Below are 19,598 nucleotides of genomic sequence, written 5' to 3'. Positions count from 1 at the left end.
GTGAGCAAAATAAGTAGTTAGTGTAACACCGATTGCATACCCTGAGTAAACAATTTCATTTGAGATACTGTCAGGAGTTTGAAACTTGGCTGTTGATCTGCGCCATAAAAATTCGTATCCAACAACAACAAATTGTGCTTATCATGTATTCAATTTCAGTGGGTTGTCATGATACTGACGCCTGGAAGCGTGAAGGGCTCGGCACTCGAGGGTCCTTGTTGGTCCATGTTAGGTTCGACTTCAAGGACACCAGTCAAAAGGTAAGCAAACGGATGAATCAATCGTCAGTTTTAAATTGAGATCTAAATGACATCGAGCTGCTGGACGTTTGGTTTACACGGAAACATGGAGTTGGAGGGGTCCAAGTTGCATCCTATCACATTACCTTGCCCTCCCACCACTTCCCACCCTTCTCTAATAGCCAACAACAGCTGCCCGCACGTTTAATTTTGTTCGAGCTGGTATGTTATTCTCAAACTTTAGCCATCAAGTACACCCTAAAACAAATTAAAAAAATAATTCTGAACTAGATTCATTGTTGAAAATCATCTTGAAAACAAACAGCTACTTACGAGTGGTCCAAAGGACAAGGAGGAATGATTTTGATGTTTTAAAAAGAAAAAGTTGCAAATGTTACAAATGTAGTACTCAAATTAAAGAGGGAAGAAAAGTCAGTGAGTGTAATATGGGTGGGATCAGATTCCGCCTTTTGGTTGTTGAAATGCCTTTGGGACTTCAAATTACTCTTAATTAGTCTGTTTTTTCCTCTTGCGCAGCGCTCAGTTAAGCAGACAGTTCCGATCATCTTTACCGCAAGCAGCACAAAACGGTAAGTCCCGTTAGGATTTTTCTTCGGAAGATCCTTGAAAATTCAAGAATATGAGGATGTGTTTTAGCGATTCACTAATTCCATTCAGTCATATTCCTAATTATTTTTCCTCTTTTGTCAATGGCAGACCAGGTCTCCAGTACTGTGCTTGAGATCTCATCATGGAATTGTTTTATTTGACCTGACCTTGTAACTGAAATCTGATTGTACAACAACTGAACTTGACTCCCGGTTATCTTTACGGGATATGAATGTTAAATCATTCAGTGCCATTGACAGTTATAGACGTCGTATACATAAACTGGGTTGGCAGTGAATGAGTTCATATATGCCCTATTTGTTAAGTCTCTTTCACTAAAATGAAATATTTTTCTTATCAGATTATGTACGATGGAAATCAAAGTGTCTGTGGATGGCGTGCCACGTTTGGTTTGTGGGGTCACAGATGAGACAACATGCCAAGAGGTGGTGACAGTGTTGGCTCAAGCTTTGGGTATGTGGCTGCTGTAATGAATGAATTCATTTAAAAAGTTGAAAACAAAACCCTGTCATCATTTTTTATTCAGGCCAGCCTGGGCGCTACATGTTGCGCGAGACCTTCAAAGACTTCGAGAGGTGCATGGCATCAGATGAGCGGCCTCTGGAGATGCTAAAGAAGTACGGGGAACACTCTAAGGAGGTCCAGCTCACTTTGCTCCACAGCGGTCCTTCAGTTTACGACGAAATGATCAGGGCCAAAGTGGGCCGACACCAGCCTTGTCCACCGCTGCGGAGAAAAGAAACCGGTGCTAGAAATTGGCGTCGGAGCGGATCGCTGAATCTGCATCGCCAGAGCTTTCCGCTGTCCTGCCTGAGGCAGGACACAGACCAGAACCACGAGCTTTTGAAAAGACCCAAAAGAAAGTCCCTGACCCTCATGGAGGAGGCTTGGGAATGGCTAGAGAGTCTGGGAAAAACACAGGTTTATAGTACGTCATGCGATAAGGACAGCAGCAAGAAGAAGACGGAAAAAAAGAAAACTTTTCTGAGTGTCTCACTTTCCACCATGAGAAAGAGTCCACATGAGAAGAACCAAGTCCGAGGTCACAGAAACTCAAAGTCCGACTTGGATCAGACATCTTGTTGCATGGGAACCCAACAGAAGGTGAAAGAAAATAAAAACTCCAAGAAAACTCATGTGGAGAAACTCGATAGCTTCTCCGATTTGAACAGTGACGACGAGAATAATCGCCTGAGAGAAACGATCATTTGGCAGCTCAGTAAACTTCAAAAGCTCCAGGTCCAGATCGGCGATGTGGACCATGAGATTTTAGAGCTGGAGAAAAGCGAGCGGACCAGGGAAGAGCAAAAAGTGATTGAAGAAGAGACGGAGCAGATCAAGTTCTGGGAGAAGGAATTAAAAGCAGAAGAAGACTTTGAGAGAGATTTGCAAAATCAGTTCCATGGCCTGAAAGCAAAGATTGTGGACTGCAAGACCAAACTGGAGGACTACAAGACAGAAATGCAAAAACTGGACTTCTGTGGAGCTCAAAAGGTTGACTCCAAAGAGGGCCGACACGCCGCAGACGGCAATCCGAGCAAGGTCTCAAATGGGCAGCTATTTGAGACGGAACGCCAAGTAAACAGCGACAGGAAGTGGCCGCCCAGAAATATCAGCCCTTCTCCTGCTTTATTTCCTCCCAATCAGATAAAGGAGCGCCGGCTCACTGGGCCAGCTGAGCTCAGGGAGTGGTGGGCATGCTGGTCTGCAGGCCAAAAATCAAACTCTAACAAAAAGGTGACTGCGATACACCGCTCGGAGCTCACGATTTATTTGGGCGGTACAAAAGATTAAAGATTAAAAGATTAAAGATTAAAGATTAAGGAAGAAGTCTGAGATGACGTTTTTTGGAATGGGCACCTCAAAGTTATAACTACAACCATATTGTGACTGCTATGGGTGCTTGGACTCATGGCCCTTTTCACTTAATTCCCACCAAGATTTTATTATTTTAGCATGTGCTTGTTTGTCAAATCCGTAGCCACCTCATGCGCAGATTTCTTTTCAATTTTTTTAAAATAGATTCATTTTTCCGTAGCCACCTCATGCGCAGATTTCTTTTCAATTTTTTAAAATATAGATTCATTTTTCCTGCCTGTGATTTTTTCCACAATTTCACTTTACTTGGCGTGGGAAATTGAATGTTCATCAGCAGTTTTGAAGACTTCTTTTTGGGCTTGTATAAAAAGGGGGGGAAAAAACAGAATTTAAATTCAATAAATTTTTAAATATCAATACAAGTATGCATCATTTATTAAATTGAAATGAATAGTATTAGATAAAGTTGGACTGAGATATGCCCGAAGGAGGAATCGAACGAACCAGTGCCTGATCTGTGCCAACCATTGCAACACCGAAGTCTTGTTAAAGTTGGTAAGATGTGAAGCAGAAACAATGTGTTGCCGTCACATTGAATGCCTGCTGCAGAATGGATCGTTAAAAGTATATAAATGAATTTCATTTAATCAAACTAGTAAAACTCATGGAACTTATGGATATGAATAAAGTATGGTTAGAGACTACTACAAAGCACTTGGTCAATGAGGAAAAATAAAGGATCAGAATAACATAGGTGTGAATGTGGAATGTTTTTTTAAATTGTTGAGCCCAGGCAGATGCTGTGCAATTACATTGATAGGGGGGGGGGGAAACCACACAACTTGATTTTCATAAAACTTTAATTTGCTTATTCATTCAAGACCATTGACAAAGGTACATAGGGACCTCTGAACGTGGTTCAACTGAAAGCCAGTGATCTTTGCAGACTGACTGATCCTGTTTCGATTTTTCTCTTTTTTTTTTTTTAACTTAGTTTCTAACTCCTTACTTTTTCCCCAATAAATTTGTTCTCATATATGAAGTCTGACGTTAACTAAAGGGGGGGAAAAAAAAGCACACATTACATACAGTATTGTTTAACCAACAGGTTCGGGATGCATATCGTTATCTTTACTTAACAAGAAAGCCATTCAAAGATTGTTCTTTATATTGGTGGGTGGCTGGCTGGGAAACAAACAAGCTGTTTAAAGCTCCACCACCCCCCTCTTTCATTTTGCTTGTAGTTATTTTTAGGCACCTTGTTTTTCAAAGTAGACAGAGTTTCAATGGGGAAAAAAACAACATGTGCAAAACAAAACCCAACCTAATAAAAAAAATAAATGAAAAAAAATAATTGCAGATATAAGTTGCCCCAAGGAATTCTGCACCTGGGAGAAATTGCTTTAGTGGAGCTAGTGAATACCAAAAAAGTATTTAAAGGCTCCAGATTGGTAAAACTAAACAATCCCATTAGACTCGCACATCCACACAGTCCATGCTTTCAAAAAGCTCTCAAGTCAAGCATTTAAAAACTGCTCAAAAAAACGAGCAGAGAAAAATCCTCGGTTGAAGCTCGTACATGAGAAATATGATCCTCCTTATGGAGGGAACTTTGCTTTATGCAATTTGTAGGAAAGCATACAGTAGCAGAAATCTCACAATGAAACCATTTCAAGTGTCTGTGGGTAAAGAAGCAAACAATATAAGGAAACAAAATATGGAAAAGACACTCAAGACATTCAACCGCTCCAACTAAACAAGAGGACAAATTTACAGGTGCAGAATTCCAGACAAAGCTAATTGCAAAACAATTGGGGCTCGGATGGCCACACAGTCTTATTTAGAGGGACAAGGCCCTGTCCCTACTCACAGCTAGGATATATCATCACACATGCACACGCTCAGAGATCTCACGTGCACTCATCAAGAACGTCATACAATGTAGGCGGGGAGGGGAAAGGGGGGGGGGGGGACTTGCCCAACATTTAGTCATGGCTCCATGAATTAAGTGGGCCAATTGCTGCACTGTGTGCATACGTATTGGGTTTTAAGCGGCTCATGACTTATCAGGTTCACAGGTATCCCCCCTCCCCCAAAAGCAAACCCCTCCCTGGTCTACCAGCACCAAACAGTATTGCTCAGTCAATGACACCAGGCTGGCGAGTCATGCGCTCCACATTGAAGCCCTGCATGGGAGACAGTTGAGTTTCAGGTTAATGGTCACAAACAAGATATATGTTTTAGTAGTGATTTTTGTCATTAAAAGCTGGGTACCATGAAAATCAATTATGCTTAATATGTTATATCAATTAGGCTTAATAATCTTTAATATGGAGGCCCTAGAATGCTAAAAAGAAATAAATACATGACCAGTACAAACACATGTCATCAAAACAGCCTTATGATTATGTAGCTAAGCATTTAGGTATTCCAACTGATTTTAATTTGTTTCAACATGTATTTATGGCACTCCTGTGTGACACGTGAAATTGAAATGGATATCCTAATTTGGCAATTTTCTGCAGTAAAAAGTGATTTTCATAACATTATTTTTCTTTTCGAATAAGTAACTTTAAAGGAGCCATATCATGCTAAATAAACAAAACAAAACCCACCTAATTCCTCACCACAAAGACCCCCTAAGCGGTGTTTTCCTCCATTGATTTTGGAGCATTCCTGTACCAGCCCTGCCCGATCCATGAAAACTAGAGTCCTCACAGCCTCCTTTCCACAGCCCGTATCTACCCTTGCTCTACACGCATAAACAACTCCACTGCCACCGCTAGGGAGCCAGCATCAAATATATTATGAAATGTTCCCACGAACCCTCAGCAAGATAATGCGGCCAAGTATTAGTCATTGCTGTTTGGTGTATTTAATGACTTTTATTCTATGTAACTTAGATTTGTCCTACGTTGTCATTGATCGTGCCTCGTGTCTACCGCCTAACGTGCGAGTACAGTAAAGACGGGCTTTTTGTGAACAGGGTGTCTTACTTCCGGGTGAACAAAATAGGCACCAAAATGACTCACATTTCATTGGAAATTAGATCACCATTGCGCCAAAAGTGATCTATAAGCATATACGTGCCTATACTTAACAGTGAAAAGCTTAAAACAGCACGACACAGCTCCTTTAAGGCCGCACTAAAGACAACATCACATACTAACAACCAATCACGGCTCTGGTTGCGAATGTCACATGAACCCAGTTGTGCTTTGATAACCATTCCGATTGAGGTACCTTTGAATTGTCGGGACCACGCGGCTGTCTAACGATGATGAGACGAGGGGCGCTGGCGTCGTCCAGAGTGATGCTCTTCAGTCTGTTGACCAGACGGTCAGGACGTGGTGTCGCCACAGGTTTTGGCCCCTCGCTGCGATAAGGTTGAAACAGAATGAAGGGTTAGCTTCATGCCTTTTCAGTACGACCAGTGTTACACTTCACTGATCAGCGGGATGATTTGGTTTACAAAAGCCTCACAGTGGTCCTACCTGACTCGGCGCACGTTGCAGGCACTACATTTTCCTGTACGTTGATTGAAGACTACCGAGAACTCCACTTCATCCCCGGTCTGGAGCTCCAAGTTATCCTGGACTTCTTTGACGTGGAAGAAAAGCTTCTTGCTCTCACCAACTTCGTATGTGATGAAACCAAACTAGGAAGAACACAACTTTGACTCAGACTAGTTTTTCTTCCAGCAAGAATCTTGTCATATTGAGCTGGTGTGTGAACACAACCTGGTCCTTGACACACTCCACCAAGGCTCTACGCGGAGGCACTACATTGCAGGCCATCTTCTGTCCAGTCGGGGATATTGTGCAAACCTGGAATTTCACCTGCTCTCCCTTTTGCAGACAGGTAACCTTGTTAGCCATACCCATAATCCCAAAGGGATAGGTCTGGCCTTTACCTCCCCCTGAAAGAACCAAGCGTAGATTAAAAAAAACAAAAATAATCTTTTGTTTAAAAAAACAAAAAAAACAAAGGACTTTTAAGGAATTGTGAGTTCTGCCCCACCTTCCTCTATGACTTCAATAAGCCCTTGATATTCTGTCTGAGAGGGGTCCACACTGCGTATTGGACGGATGACTTTCCCCACCAACACCGTCGTATCAACATCATCCCCAATGCCATTCACTGAAAACAACGGATTTAATCAGATTCATTGTGTACACTGTACAAGAACACTAACAATTCTCCAAAGGCAAACTCTTACCGGCAGTCACTTTGGTGACCTTTTCAGCACTGACTTTATTCCCTTTTCCCTTGGAAAGAGTATACTCCACTGTGTCGCCCAACTCCAAATCATCCAAGTCCCCACACATTTCACTGAAGTTGAAAACAAACATACACTTAGACAAAAAATACATGAAACTGAAAACACTTCTTCAACATCCAAATGAGCATTTAATTGTTTTACCTGTAGTGAAAGAAGATCTCCTGGTCATGATTTGCAGTCTCAATGAAGCCAAAGTTATCCTTGAGTGTGGCGATGAAGCCTAGCAGTCTCTTGCCACCACTGGCACTACGGTTCACCACCCTGATGGAAACTGCACTCTGCTGGCCGCTTCTTTTCACTTCGTTGATAGAGAACTCTACCTAGAGGTTGAAAGTGACAATGCGTCACAGTTAGCACAACTAAAAGGTACTACTCAAAGGGTTCTGTTGGCAGGCCATGGAGACTATTTCAAACATTTTGTAGATTCTCTTTAAGGTCAAGATTCTAGAAGAATGACAAAAAAAAAAAAAAAAAAAAACCTTTGTAAAGTTATTTGATCAGGTGATACCTTGTCCCCAACCTGTGGGCGATATCCTCCCTCCAAGTCTTTTGTATGGTATGCCACAGTAAGTTTCACTCCGCAATCTTCATACGTGATGATCCCGTCCTCAGGTTCCTACAGGGAGAGCAACAAAATTAAAGCCAATGCACTATTAACCTTCTCTCTCTTTGATAATGGAGGGGGTAAGTACCGTAATTTTCGGACTATAAGTCGCACCGGAGTATAAGTCGCACCAGCCATAAAATGCCCAAAAAAGTGAAAAAAAACATATATATGTATATAAATCGCTCCTGAGTATAAGTCGCCCCCCCACCCAAACTATGAAAAAAAACGCGACTTATAGTCCGAAAATTACGGTATATGACCACGTGTATCAAAATAGCAATTTACTTTTCTTTAAAAAAAAATATCAATGAAGCACATCAAACGCACACGTTATAAGTATGGTAAATGGATCATACGATTTAGGAGCTTGTTAAAAAATCTTGCGTGCATGTGAGAGTTAAATTCATAATGCACTTAGTCCAGACTGCCCCTATGTCAAGGCATTTTGAAAAAATGCAAGTAACGTTTTCATCTACTTGAGCATGTGCAACCAGTGCACATTTTATTTATTTATTGATATTAAAATCTTTTTTACAGTTAAATTTATGCTCCACACTTTAGCCTATAGTACAAATTAGCGGATGTAAATAATCATTTTGCAATGTGCATCCCTAGATTTTCTATTTGCGCTCTAAAAATTTCTGGTTAGGTTTCATCGTGCTCCTCGCAAAAAAAGGTAGTCCGGAACCCTGCTAAACATGATCATTTTGTCAGAATGGACTTTTGCTGCATGCAGTAGGCCTGAGTCCTACCTTGTCCTTTTTCTAACAACAAGAAGAGGGAGAGGAAGTGGTGATTGAAAAAGAAAGCAAAAAAGTCAAAGAAAATGAACTGAGTTGCCCTTTTAAATGCAACATGGCTACATTGCCATTATCTGTTGCAATTAACGAGACAGTACCTTTTCTTTGCCCTTGCTGGGACTGGCATTTTTAGCAGTGGCTAACACAACTTCTTTCTGCACCACACCCATAAAGCGCTGCTCAGACTGTGTATGAAAGGACACCGTGCCCTTAGGCAGCTTCTTGATGCGTACGGCATGGTTCCTCTGAGCAGAGAGCATATCCTTGGCAAAGACAAGATCATGAGATTTGAGTTTTGTTTGTTAAATTCAGACATTGCAAAGTGCATGCAAAATCTAAAAACAGCGCCACTAGGGAAAATGCAACGTACAGGCACAACAGTAAACTCCACTTCATCAGAGATGTGCAGCTGGCTCTCTTCCAGAACTTCACTGAAGTGGAAGAACATCCGAGCATCACGATCCACACACTTGATAAACCCAAAACCGTCACGTATAGCAGCAATCACACCCTGAAATAAGACTCAACGTTAGTCTGGATGGAGGTGTCTTCCTCATGAACCTGCTAATTTGCATGAATTAAGTTAGGTCGTTCACCATTCCATCTCGCTCACCATTTCACGGGTCTCTTTAGTGACATCAAAGGAGTCTGGAAGTATATCGATGTTGGTGGCCCGCTCCAGCTTGTCTCTGCGGTCAGTGGAAATGTTGAATTGAACATGATCGCCCTCCAAAAGAGTCACCTTTGACTTGGTGTCCTTTTCACCAAACGGCATTTCTTTGTCACTGAATCCAATTCGAGCACTGATACGACCTGGGAGAGGGTCATTCTGTGCCAGCAGAAAAAAAAAAAAAAAAAAAAAAAAGAGTGATCAATAAAAGGTGTGTTCTACTTGGGCAATCTGAATTTTCCAAATCGGCTACCCCAGTAACAAATTTTGACTGGTGATCGACTTGCCTGGTTTTTGGTGGGAACCTTGGGGATGACCTTGCTGACTGTTCCTTCAAACTGTTCAATGCTGATATCCTCAAAGATGACTGTTCCTTGAGGGAGAAGTCTCACTTCTGTGGCAACCTCCTTACCCTTAGAACACAGGAACATATGGTTCAAGAGCTCAGTATGAAGTAATGCAGAATTGTTCAATTGTTCAAAGTTGTGTAAAAATCTGGGAGATGCCTACATTACGGTCTTTGATTGTGAACTCAACATCATCTCCCGCCTGCAGAGCCTCAAGATCACCCTTAAACTCGCTGTAGTGAAAAAAAATTTCCTTCACCACATCAGCCCTCTCGATAAACCCAAAGGCCTCCTACAAAGACAATGGATGGTTAAATATGACAAAATTGTACATCTAATATTTGCATAATTGCAAAAACTCTAATTCATAGTAGGTATTCATTGCACCAAACCCCACGTGCATGAGACGATCCATAATTCTGTTACATCAGAACATGGTGAAATGCCGTATTTCCCAAACCAACGGTGGAAGAAGCCATTTCGGGTGAGTCAGTTTTTATTGAGGCGGATTAGAGTAAAATCCTATCATTTTTCAAAACTAGGCACACAGTGTCATTCCAAAGTGCTTCTTGATTAATGACATTTGTGAATCAATTATGTGACCTGCATTAATCTTTATGTTGACAAATCATGATGTATTTTGGAAAGTGTTGGACTTGAGGAACCAAATTTTAAAATTGAGAAATCATGTCATGTATCCACTTGGTAAATATCTAAATGCAGATAATTGCTAAATAAATCAAAGCATGAGTAAAGAGGGCACAAATATAAAAACACCAGAGTCTAGGCTGAAACACCCTCGGATTATAACCCAACGATTCCAAGTCCAATGTTTAGTTTTTGAGTCACGAGCCCAGTCAAACAATGTTTTCAGTGATCATTCATTACCTTTGTAGCGCACACCACACCTTGGCAGCGCATTTGCTTTTTCGTCACGAGTTGGATATTACGAGCACTGACCGCACCAGAGCTGAAAAACAGAGGGTGTATACAAATCATACAATTTCATGGTACCAAGGAAACACTAATGACCAAGACAAAGCACCAGAACTCACTGCTTGTTGGTCTCCATATAAAAGCTAACTTTGTCGCCAGTGTCCAAGTGGGTATTGCCCTCCACATCGTCAGTAGTGTAGGTAAGGTAAAAAACTTCCTGTGGAAATCATAGCAGTGTCAAATTGTGAATGGGTGGACTGCTTATAACTGTGCACTTGAAACAACTTTGAAATCCTGACATTGCACATTTTCTGAGTCGTGGTCATGTGTCCCAGATGCCGGACACCCCAATCATTGATTATCCAACACTACATAGTATACGACACTTCAAGACAACTCAAGATCGGCCACAACCGTAAATGTTTTTCTACGACACGTCTGTCGGAACAAAATCCTGGCTACAACCATAAAGTCTGAGCTTGACCAAATAGAAATCTGACAGAACATGAAGGAAAAAATATGCCTGTTGTATGTTACAATTAAGTGGTTTAGAGGGATAATCCAGGAATAAATTCTTGACACATTACCCCATTTCTTTCATAACAAACACTTCCAGTGGGCACCTGGCCAGGAGCAGACTTCCCATCTAAAGTTGCAGGAATTGAGGAGACAACCTATACAAAACAAGGGCGTTGGTTAACAATCATCTTTGCCAAACCTTTCTCAAATTAAGGTCAAAACATGAACACACAGACAAAGTCACACACACACACACAGACACACTTAAGCACGATAAATTGACTACCACCTATCATGATTGTGAACAAAAAAGGTGTGCACCACACACTATCTAGCAGAACAGTTGGATTCAAATGCCTTGCTCAGGGGTACAGCTGTGATTGTGGGGGTGTGTCAGGAAGAGGCCATCCCATATTTCTACTCCAATTACATGCCCTTCAATCAGGGGGCACAATCAAAACTACTCCTGTTCAAATGTAGAAATATTTGGAGTTGGGATGGTAGTCCCATGAAAAGTATACAATATCCCTTATTTGACAAATATCCACATGTCTGCATATATCATGATCAAGCTCAGTTTCTCTTGATATTGACGTTTTTTGTGAGTGATGGATTCCTTTTCAACCACACTGAGTTGCAAAAAGGAACCAAACCACACTCTGAGTGAAATCCACTATGTTTGAAAGACTCCCTAATTGACATACCCTACTCAAAGCAAACATTTACAATCAATTACAGACCACTTGAGCATGGCATCAGTCCTCCATGGAGGTCGCACACCCCAAGAAAACACACTCAAGACAACATGAAGGCCAACAGTCTAATGTAACTTTCGGCTTAATTGATGTGAAATAAATACACTAATATACTGCTGTGTATGTATATACGTATAGAGGTGTATGGAAATGCCTTCCTTTAAAATAAAGCTCAGTTGTTTTTTTATCTCCCTGTTGTATTTTGCAGTGGTGGTGACCTGCACAGCATTATACTGAGGTCTTTCCAATATTTTGACTATTTAAAATCTTGAAGTACTCAGAATGACAGCAGAATTCCTGCCACAGCTTATGTACTATGAAATATGCAAGTGGCTGCGTTGTGTCTGGTTGGTCTTTGCGTGTTTGTGTTGTGTCTTTTCGTACAGAATTGGCTGATTTGGGCATTTGTGTTGTGTCTGTTTGTACACAATTGGCTGATCTTGTGCATACCTTTTGAAAAACTCTGAAATTAAACATGACTTGAGCAGTTTAAAATGACAGACAAGGACAGAACCAAATATAAAACGGTGTTCCTTAACTGGATGAATATAACCATGCAGCACAGTAAAGGGATAGGCGTGCAGGTCTGGCCCCACCTGGCCTGAAATGCGCTCCTCTGGCAGCACCTCTGGCTTAATCTTAAGCAGCTTCACTGCTATGGGCTTGCCAGTGCGCCTGTCAGAGGACACCTCAAACTCAACATCATCTGCGGAGAGAACAAACAGCAGAGGGGGGTAGGGGGGAAATAACTATTTACTGTGGGCGGAAATTAGAAACAGAGGTTTCAGTCGGTCCAATATTCCTCACCTCCTATTTTGAGGTCCTCCAAGTTGCCACAGTACTGAGAACAGTGGAAAAAAAGACGAGCCTGACGTTCAGAACACTGGATGAAGCCATACGAAGTCAAAAGCTTCTCTATCACCCCCATCTCTCTAATGCCAGGACCTGTTCCATTGGCGTATGCAGTGTGTCCATTGTTATGGAGCATGCCTGGGTCAAAACTCATCTGGGGAGGAGGAAAGAATTTGAAGTTAAAACATTGCAGACAACGCTAAACAATAAACCTCAAAATTGTTTCCTTGGAAAAAAATATATACATTTACAAAAACATGCATATGGCAAACTTCAAAAGGTGGAAAGGGAAACAAATGTCATTAAAAAGCTTCTATAACTGATACAGTTGAACTGTGTTCCAGGTCAATTCAAACCATTCGCAGCAAAAGAAGAACATGTTGCACAATGGTTGAAGTTGCATGCACTGAAAAAAAAAAACTATCATTCAATTAGGAGTTGTAAGTACAGTAATAACTGCAATTCAGTAAGTAAAACTTGGTCGTAAAACTGAGAAACTGTTCACCTCCCTCTACAGATGTCACATATAGGTCTGGATTGAAGCACAGAAGCCTTTTAATAAACCCAAACCTATTTAAAAATTACTTTAACTGACATCCGTAATATAACCAGGTCAACCTTTGGGGGGTATAAATTCATTTGGCCACTACAAATGCACACAGCCTTTTTGTGTCCCAAGTGCAAGACACTGATGGACAGACTGGATTAGTAGCTGGATAACTATCTTTCTCTCAAATGTCTCCATCTTTCTCCTTTTCTACTCTCCAACCCAGACTTGGACAAAGCAGGGCCCGGTGCCCACATCTGACCCCGCATTTCCTAATTATAGCAATACATATCATACCTACACACATGGCAATCTTTAGAAAATAAATGCAGAACAAGGTTTAGGTTGGCGTGGCCCTCAGAAAGCATACCTTTCTCATGTGGCCCCTTTGCAAAATTAATTACCCTGCTCTAAACCAACCGGCTGTGGCTTCTTTCCAAGACGTACTAATTTTGTTTTGCCTCTGTTGCCTAGTGCTTGCTCAGTTAGTCTTTTTATAAAACAAGCCTAACTAAAAGTGCAGCTTTGACCTGTTCCGTGTCTTAAGTTCCAGAGAAAACCTCTGTTTTGATAAAAAAATATACAAATTGGATAAATTAGAAAAAATAAAATTTGTTGTTTTAACAATCAGTAATTCCAGTTAAATGTGAAAATGAACAGTAAAAACTGTTGGAATAATAAAGAATGCTGTCTTTTTAATGTGACAGTTATTTGATGGCCACAAAATATTTTTGACTGAATGACCATACACGGCCGCTTGCTATACCATCATGATGGTCAGAACCTTGCTTTCAAGACATTTTTGCCAACATTGGGAACCTCTCTAGCTCAAGAATTCCTGACCTCGATCGTGATTCAAGTTAAAACCGACTGAGCCACACACCTTGGTTAAACATGGCTTTACAACACCACACACAGTGCATGCTCTTAAACGTCACACGATGTTACAGAAATGTAAAAATCCTCAGGGTCACCCAGCATGCCCTCTTACTGATCTCTGGTACAAAGGTGTCCGCTTGTGTTTTCTACTTCCCGAGTGGGGACGGCAAGAGAACGACGAGGAGCGGGGAATAGACATGGGAGCGGTAGAGGAGGTGGATGGGCCAGTGCTGCGTGCCACTGGGGGCTCAGAAGTAGCCCTTTCCATTTCTGACATTGCGGCTTGAGCTTGCCTATGCTGTTGGAGAGGAGCATTTCGAATTCAACTACCTTTAAGCAGATCATGGAAATTGTGTCATAGCAAAAGTTATTCAAAATATCAACATCCAAGCTCTGCCAAAATGTTGCCTAATTTTCCTTCTCGGCACAGCTTTTGGCACAATATAGCTCAACTTTATGGTAGTCAATAGGAAAACCTCTAAAACACCAAGCGGGAAAAACCCACAGATACCAAACAGCACACCAGCTTCCATCACTTTTCGATGACTTTTCTCAACAACAGAGAAATTAAAAAAAAAAAAATCTGCTTTGGTCAGTTAAGACATTTCTAATGGAGTGTGCCAAAAAGTTACTGGAAGACTAAAAGTATTACACTGTGGAGGGAATATCAAATGATTGGGCAAACACCAGTGTATCTAGATTGCAGTGGCGATGATGAATGGTTATGGGGAGAGGAGGGGTCCAAGATCAGCCTCTTTTGTTGGCCCAGTAATGAATAACTTAGTCCAATGAATGGAAAGGGTCTTATTTTTGTTGTCCATTAATAAGCGTGAACAAAAATCGATCTTTGGCAGCCAGTTTTTAAATTTCTTGGCCATGGTTTGCAGGCGGCGATTTGCCCGTGTAGAAGATGAAATTGATGAACCTGTATTGATATGTGGGGGCGGTGGGGAGTGACACGGGAGGCAAGAACAGGAAATGTGAAAAGTTTTGATATTCTTCTTGGAACAGCCACCCAGGAACAATACTCCCGAGCAGAGGCTAGTCTCTGGAGCCCAGAGGGGATGGAAGGTTGGAGTGGCCATTCACAATCAAGAGATGCAGAGCAAGGCAGGCTGATGAACGTTGGATGGGAAGGGTGGATGAGAATTCGATGGAAGGGCGGTGGGGCTTTATAGAAAAGAGGTGGGAAGGTGGCACTTACGGATCGGCCATATGGCGACAGGCTGAGTCCGACAGGGGAGGTGCTGCTCAGGTCAGCGCTAACAAACGTGGTGGGTGGCGACGCGGGCATGGTAAATTCAACAAAGCCTTTCCAGGGGCTGCCCATATTTTCCCATAAACTCAAACCACACTTGCTTGAGCGCTTCTGCTGATTTTGATAAGTATATATGTTTGATTCTGTTTGTTTGACTGTAAATGATTAGTCCTGATTAAACCACCCAATGATACATCGCTGGATGTCTGCAGGGGCGAAGAGAGGAACAAACAAGACGGGTGAGGAAAACATGTCAACCGGCCACAATTTCACAAACCAAGTGGGAAAGTGGGTTTGGGCTCTTCCCTGACAGAGAAATGCAGATTGTGGAAAATGAACTCGGGAGAAAATGGCGTGAAACAACAGTAGGCGCACAGCGGTGGCTACCAAAGGCAATCAAATAAAAACTTCATTTGTGTTTCGTTGATCACCTAAGTATACAATTAACAATTTGCGATGACAAAATGTTCCGTTTGAAAAAGATTATCTAAAATGAACAACAGATAAGAACCCATAAAATTGAATGTCTTACAAGTAAGTAGGGATGGGCGATAATATTATATCAGTATATATATAGAATATATATCAAAATATTTTTTTTACTCTTCAAAATAAGCGGCTCAGATGATGAATGAGTGAATGAATAAGGACCCACAGGAAAAAAGGCTGAATTTAGGTTAGAAGGCTTAAAGGGCAAACCCCACCACTTTGGTTAATTGACTGAACCAACTTAAACCTCTAGTGGAAACGGAACGCTTCAAGAGGGGGAAATGTGTGTTACATAGCTAAATATTTGCTGGAAATACACTTAAGACTCACCTTTATTAGTTGTTTTGAAAAGGTAGTGTGCAGGTAGAGTCTTGATGCCTAATATGTTTCTGCAGATCTCTTCATACACGGTCCAGCACACACTCACGCACTCTTGTTACAGGCTTGTGGCACCAGTTGTAGATGCTTGCATCAAGCAAAAGCAGGAAGAAATGTAGCGCAAAAAAATAAGACAAAAGCAGGTACAAAAAAAGACTGCTTCGAAAAAGGTTGGGTGAAAATAGTGGGCGAGCAGAGGGGGTTAAAGTGTATGTGTGGAAGGGGAGGTTTATGGAAAAATAAAATAAACGAGCAGACAGCAGCTCAGTCCACACCCCGGTGTCGAGTCGGTGGTGCGGTGAGGATGAGGAGAGCTAGGAGCAGCGTTGGGACGTGTGCTTTGTCAAAGCTGTTGAGTAGGCACAAACTTCTGGTTTCAGATCAGTTGTTGTCGTCTCTTCAATCGTTTGGGCGTAGGATTGCTTCTCTTTTGCTTGTGTAGACTGGCCTGATGTTGGTCTTTGGTCAATTCAGGATTTGGTTACACTTGTTGTTTGAAACCCTTGAAATGAGCCTAGAGCCAACGTGTCTTGTAGTCATGGGAGTTGCAACGTTGCTTATTTTGTTTTGGAAATTTCTCTTCGGTTTATTTCTTGTGATCTGAACTTTGAAGCAGTTGCGGATGGTACAAAAAAAATTCAGTCCCGTTTCACTTCATACTGTTGGGGTAGAAGCACAGTGACAGGGACAAAGCATTAATACGGTTCAAACAAACATACATCAAATGAAAGGGTTGAGAGCATGAGAGCAAAATACAATGGTGTCCTAAATTTTAAATGCCTCTGAGACCAAGGAGATCAGATTATTTTCTAACATTGTTCAGATCTAATCTGATGATCATAAAATCGGAGTTGGCCACTTGGACCTGTAGTGTAAATCCAGCCTCGGGGAATACCGCCGTTCACTCTCTCATATGAGTGATATAAACAGTGTATATTCTGTGTGACATGCAAAGGGATTGTGCCATTATGTGTTCTGGGGAAGCCTGATTCATGGGTATAAAAATAGATTCGACTCAGACGCCTGTGATTGCAGCTGACTAGATTGAGTACAGAAAAAAGGCTGGAGCAACAAGCACTCATGCATACCTTCAGATCAAGTCATGATATTTATGGCTGCATTCCTCTAATGTGATCTAGCGCAACACTTTTGAACACGAAAGTGTTTTGCGTATGCGTAGCCGCATGTGCTGTCAGAGTACATAGGGGCTCGTCAAACAGAAAAAGGATTTCTTTCAATGGGTTAGACATGAAACTTTGGGAACTAATTATTGTTCACAGCTTTGAAAACAAGCCGAGAGACGAGGCCAAAGGCAAAGGTCGTTTTTCTTCTCCAGTCAAATGTGTGGTACGTTATTGTCCATTGTTAGCACGAGCCTGTATATTGCTTAGCAAACAATGTCCACGCTGTGATGAGGAGCATCAAGCATCATGAAAGAATTTATTGAGGGCTCTTTCAATATCAGTGAGCTTGCAACAAGGTAATAAGTGCATAACCTTGGGTTTTGATTTATAAACTTTAAAACCCCATTATATATATGTGTGTGTGTGTGTGTATATATATATATATATATATATATATATATATATATATAATTTTTTTTTTTAACAAATAGCAGTATCGATGCTTAGGGAACATAGGCCAGATACCCAGTTCATACATTTGTGTTTGCTTCGAATGTAACCTTAACACACATTGGTATTTCTATTGGCTCTTTTCCCTTTAGATTACTTGTTCAAGCATGTGTTTGACGTTTCTGTCACTGTCAGTTAGACAAACACCATTATGTTCTAAAAACTGTATTTTGTTTGTTTTCCAAAAACATTGAAATATGGCTTCGGCAATTATGTTATTTGGAAGACAATACGTACCTTGGCTTAATAAACGTTGCAAAACATAGGTAGTATTTGATTGACATTCTTTTAAAGGGGTTTTGTCATTTTTCAACGCGCATAATAGTAAACCTAGTTTTGTAAAAAAAAATTCCTGTCTAAGTTACTTGAACAGAGAGTCGCTGATGGCGTAAGGGGTACATTTGCCTGTCTTGTGCGCCAACACCGTGAGTTCGATTCCCGCATATGACGTGAGAATGTGTGTGTGACAAAAAAAAAAAAAAATTTTTTACACATGTTTGTCTCTAATTGTCACACATTACATTTGACCAGCAACACTGTTTTTATAACGGTGCAATTTGGAGCCGACTCCAGGTTATGTCTATTTCGATTCCTTCAGCTTCAAATCACTCAGTGGGCCTACGCTTGCTCAAGAACAACAAGCCCTCTGACAGGAGTCGCCATGTGACTTCCCAGCAGTCGCCATACTCAGCTGGACCTCCGAACGGCCTGAGCAAACACGTTGCATCACACTACAGCCGCTCAAGGCGCATGACCGCTTTCACAAAAGCATGTGTCCTGGAGCAAGCGACGATGATTTGCTACAAGTCGTTCCATAAAAAACGTTATCTCAATGACCTTGTCAGGTGGCCAAACGGAACCACGCAGATTAGCATTTAGCTAACTATTTGGTGCTTAAGTCCAGGGCGTTCCCGATCGATTCACGCGGCAGTGGGGGCAGTCAGGGTCCCAAAATAAGTTTGTCACGGGAAATGCTTGTTTGCTGCGTTCAAAGTCGTATACGCTGTCACGCAGTAAACTCAACACTACGGTACATGGAAAACATGCGCCACACACTGAAGGCAAAACAATTGAGGGTTTCGTTACTCATTTACAAGTCCAACTTCGGAATTATGATAAACCTCATTGTGTAGCACCCATTTGTACACTGCTCGTAATACACTCAAGCAACTTGGTATATTAGCGACGTTGGCTTAATTGAAGCCAAACATGGACTTTAAGAGATACCAGTAGTCTGCGGTTAACTGGGACCGTTAAAAAGCTAGCCGCACGACGACCGGACAACAAAGAAGCCGAGATTGGAAATCGAAATCGAGTTTATTTATGTTCGTTGTCAGTCAACTGTCACGTATACGGGATCAAAACAAACTATTGCACAATTGTTGTGTCACCATTACATTGTGATGTCTAGATAGTCGCGGGCGTGTTTAACCAGCGGTAACGTGGTAAGGCCGTACCCGGTGCTAGCGGCTAAAGCTAACTCGCTATGCTAACCAACTGGGTCCTTGTACGGGGTGATTTATGCTGAGGGGAAAACGTCGGCTCTCACCAAGGCCCCACAAGCACTGCAAAGCGAGGGCATGGGAGTTCGATTTTAACCTCGCCGTCATCACAAATTGTACCTACCCGCTAGACGTGTACATGCATGTGTTTAATGCAATAAGGAACCGTAAATATTTATAAAAACCTACCCCAACAGCTTTCAGCACTGTCACCAGCGCCGCTAGAAGCAGCACGGCACATTACGTAGTGAGTCTGATGGCTGCTATCGCGATATTTGCCCAACGCTCGAAAACCAAAGAGTTTAGAGGGGGGATGAGAGGAACTCTTACTGTACATGTTGTTGTTGTTTTTATTACTTTGAAACAGTCCTTTTGCAATGATGTATGGGTGCAATTAATTTAAGACACGAGCTTTAATACTGCATTTGACAGTAATAGTGCAGACACATTTATTAT

General features: G+C 41.6%; 2 protein-coding genes across 10 annotated transcripts; one reads left to right on the top strand and one right to left on the bottom strand.

Moving 5' to 3' along the window:
- The first annotated feature begins 759 nt into the window (after positions 1-759).
- On the top strand, positions 760-2,663 carry rassf11 (Ras association domain family member 11). Its single transcript, XM_037244918.1, has 3 exons — positions 760-829; positions 1,210-1,322; positions 1,396-2,663. The coding sequence occupies exons 2-3, from the start codon at positions 1,220-1,222 to the stop codon at positions 2,661-2,663; spliced, it is 1,371 nt and encodes a 456-aa protein (XP_037100813.1). The 5' UTR covers positions 760-829; positions 1,210-1,219.
- Positions 2,664-3,529: 866 nt separating this feature from the next.
- Positions 3,530-19,467, bottom strand: csde1 (cold shock domain containing E1, RNA-binding). Of its 9 annotated transcripts, none has more exons than XM_037246404.1 (23): positions 19,332-19,467; positions 15,959-16,665; positions 15,086-15,345; positions 13,994-14,179; positions 12,411-12,609; positions 12,143-12,309; positions 10,917-11,003; positions 10,449-10,546; positions 10,282-10,363; positions 9,557-9,685; positions 9,334-9,459; positions 8,990-9,205; positions 8,747-8,887; positions 8,475-8,639; positions 8,329-8,340; positions 7,478-7,585; positions 7,111-7,289; positions 6,907-7,019; positions 6,708-6,827; positions 6,428-6,606; positions 6,182-6,345; positions 5,931-6,063; positions 3,530-4,873 (listed from the first exon to the last, which is right to left on the bottom strand). In XM_037246404.1, the coding sequence occupies exons 3-23, from the start codon at positions 15,209-15,211 to the stop codon at positions 4,826-4,828; spliced, it is 2,778 nt and encodes a 925-aa protein (XP_037102299.1). In that variant the 5' UTR covers positions 15,212-15,345; positions 15,959-16,665; positions 19,332-19,467; the 3' UTR covers positions 3,530-4,825. The 9 variants fall into 9 exon arrangements, with proteins under 9 accessions (XP_037102299.1, XP_037102301.1, XP_037102300.1 ...); XM_037246406.1 differs by having other exon boundaries at positions 12,200-12,309; XM_037246405.1 differs by lacking the exon at positions 8,329-8,340.
- Positions 19,468-19,598: the final 131 nt, after the last annotated feature.

Source organism: Syngnathus acus, chromosome 2, assembly GCF_901709675.1.
Source record: "Syngnathus acus chromosome 2, fSynAcu1.2, whole genome shotgun sequence".
In the NCBI taxonomy this organism is placed as follows: Eukaryota; Metazoa; Chordata; class Actinopteri; order Syngnathiformes; family Syngnathidae; genus Syngnathus; species Syngnathus acus.
Note: the sequence above shows the minus strand (reverse complement) of the source record. Positions and strands in the feature narration are given on the sequence as shown.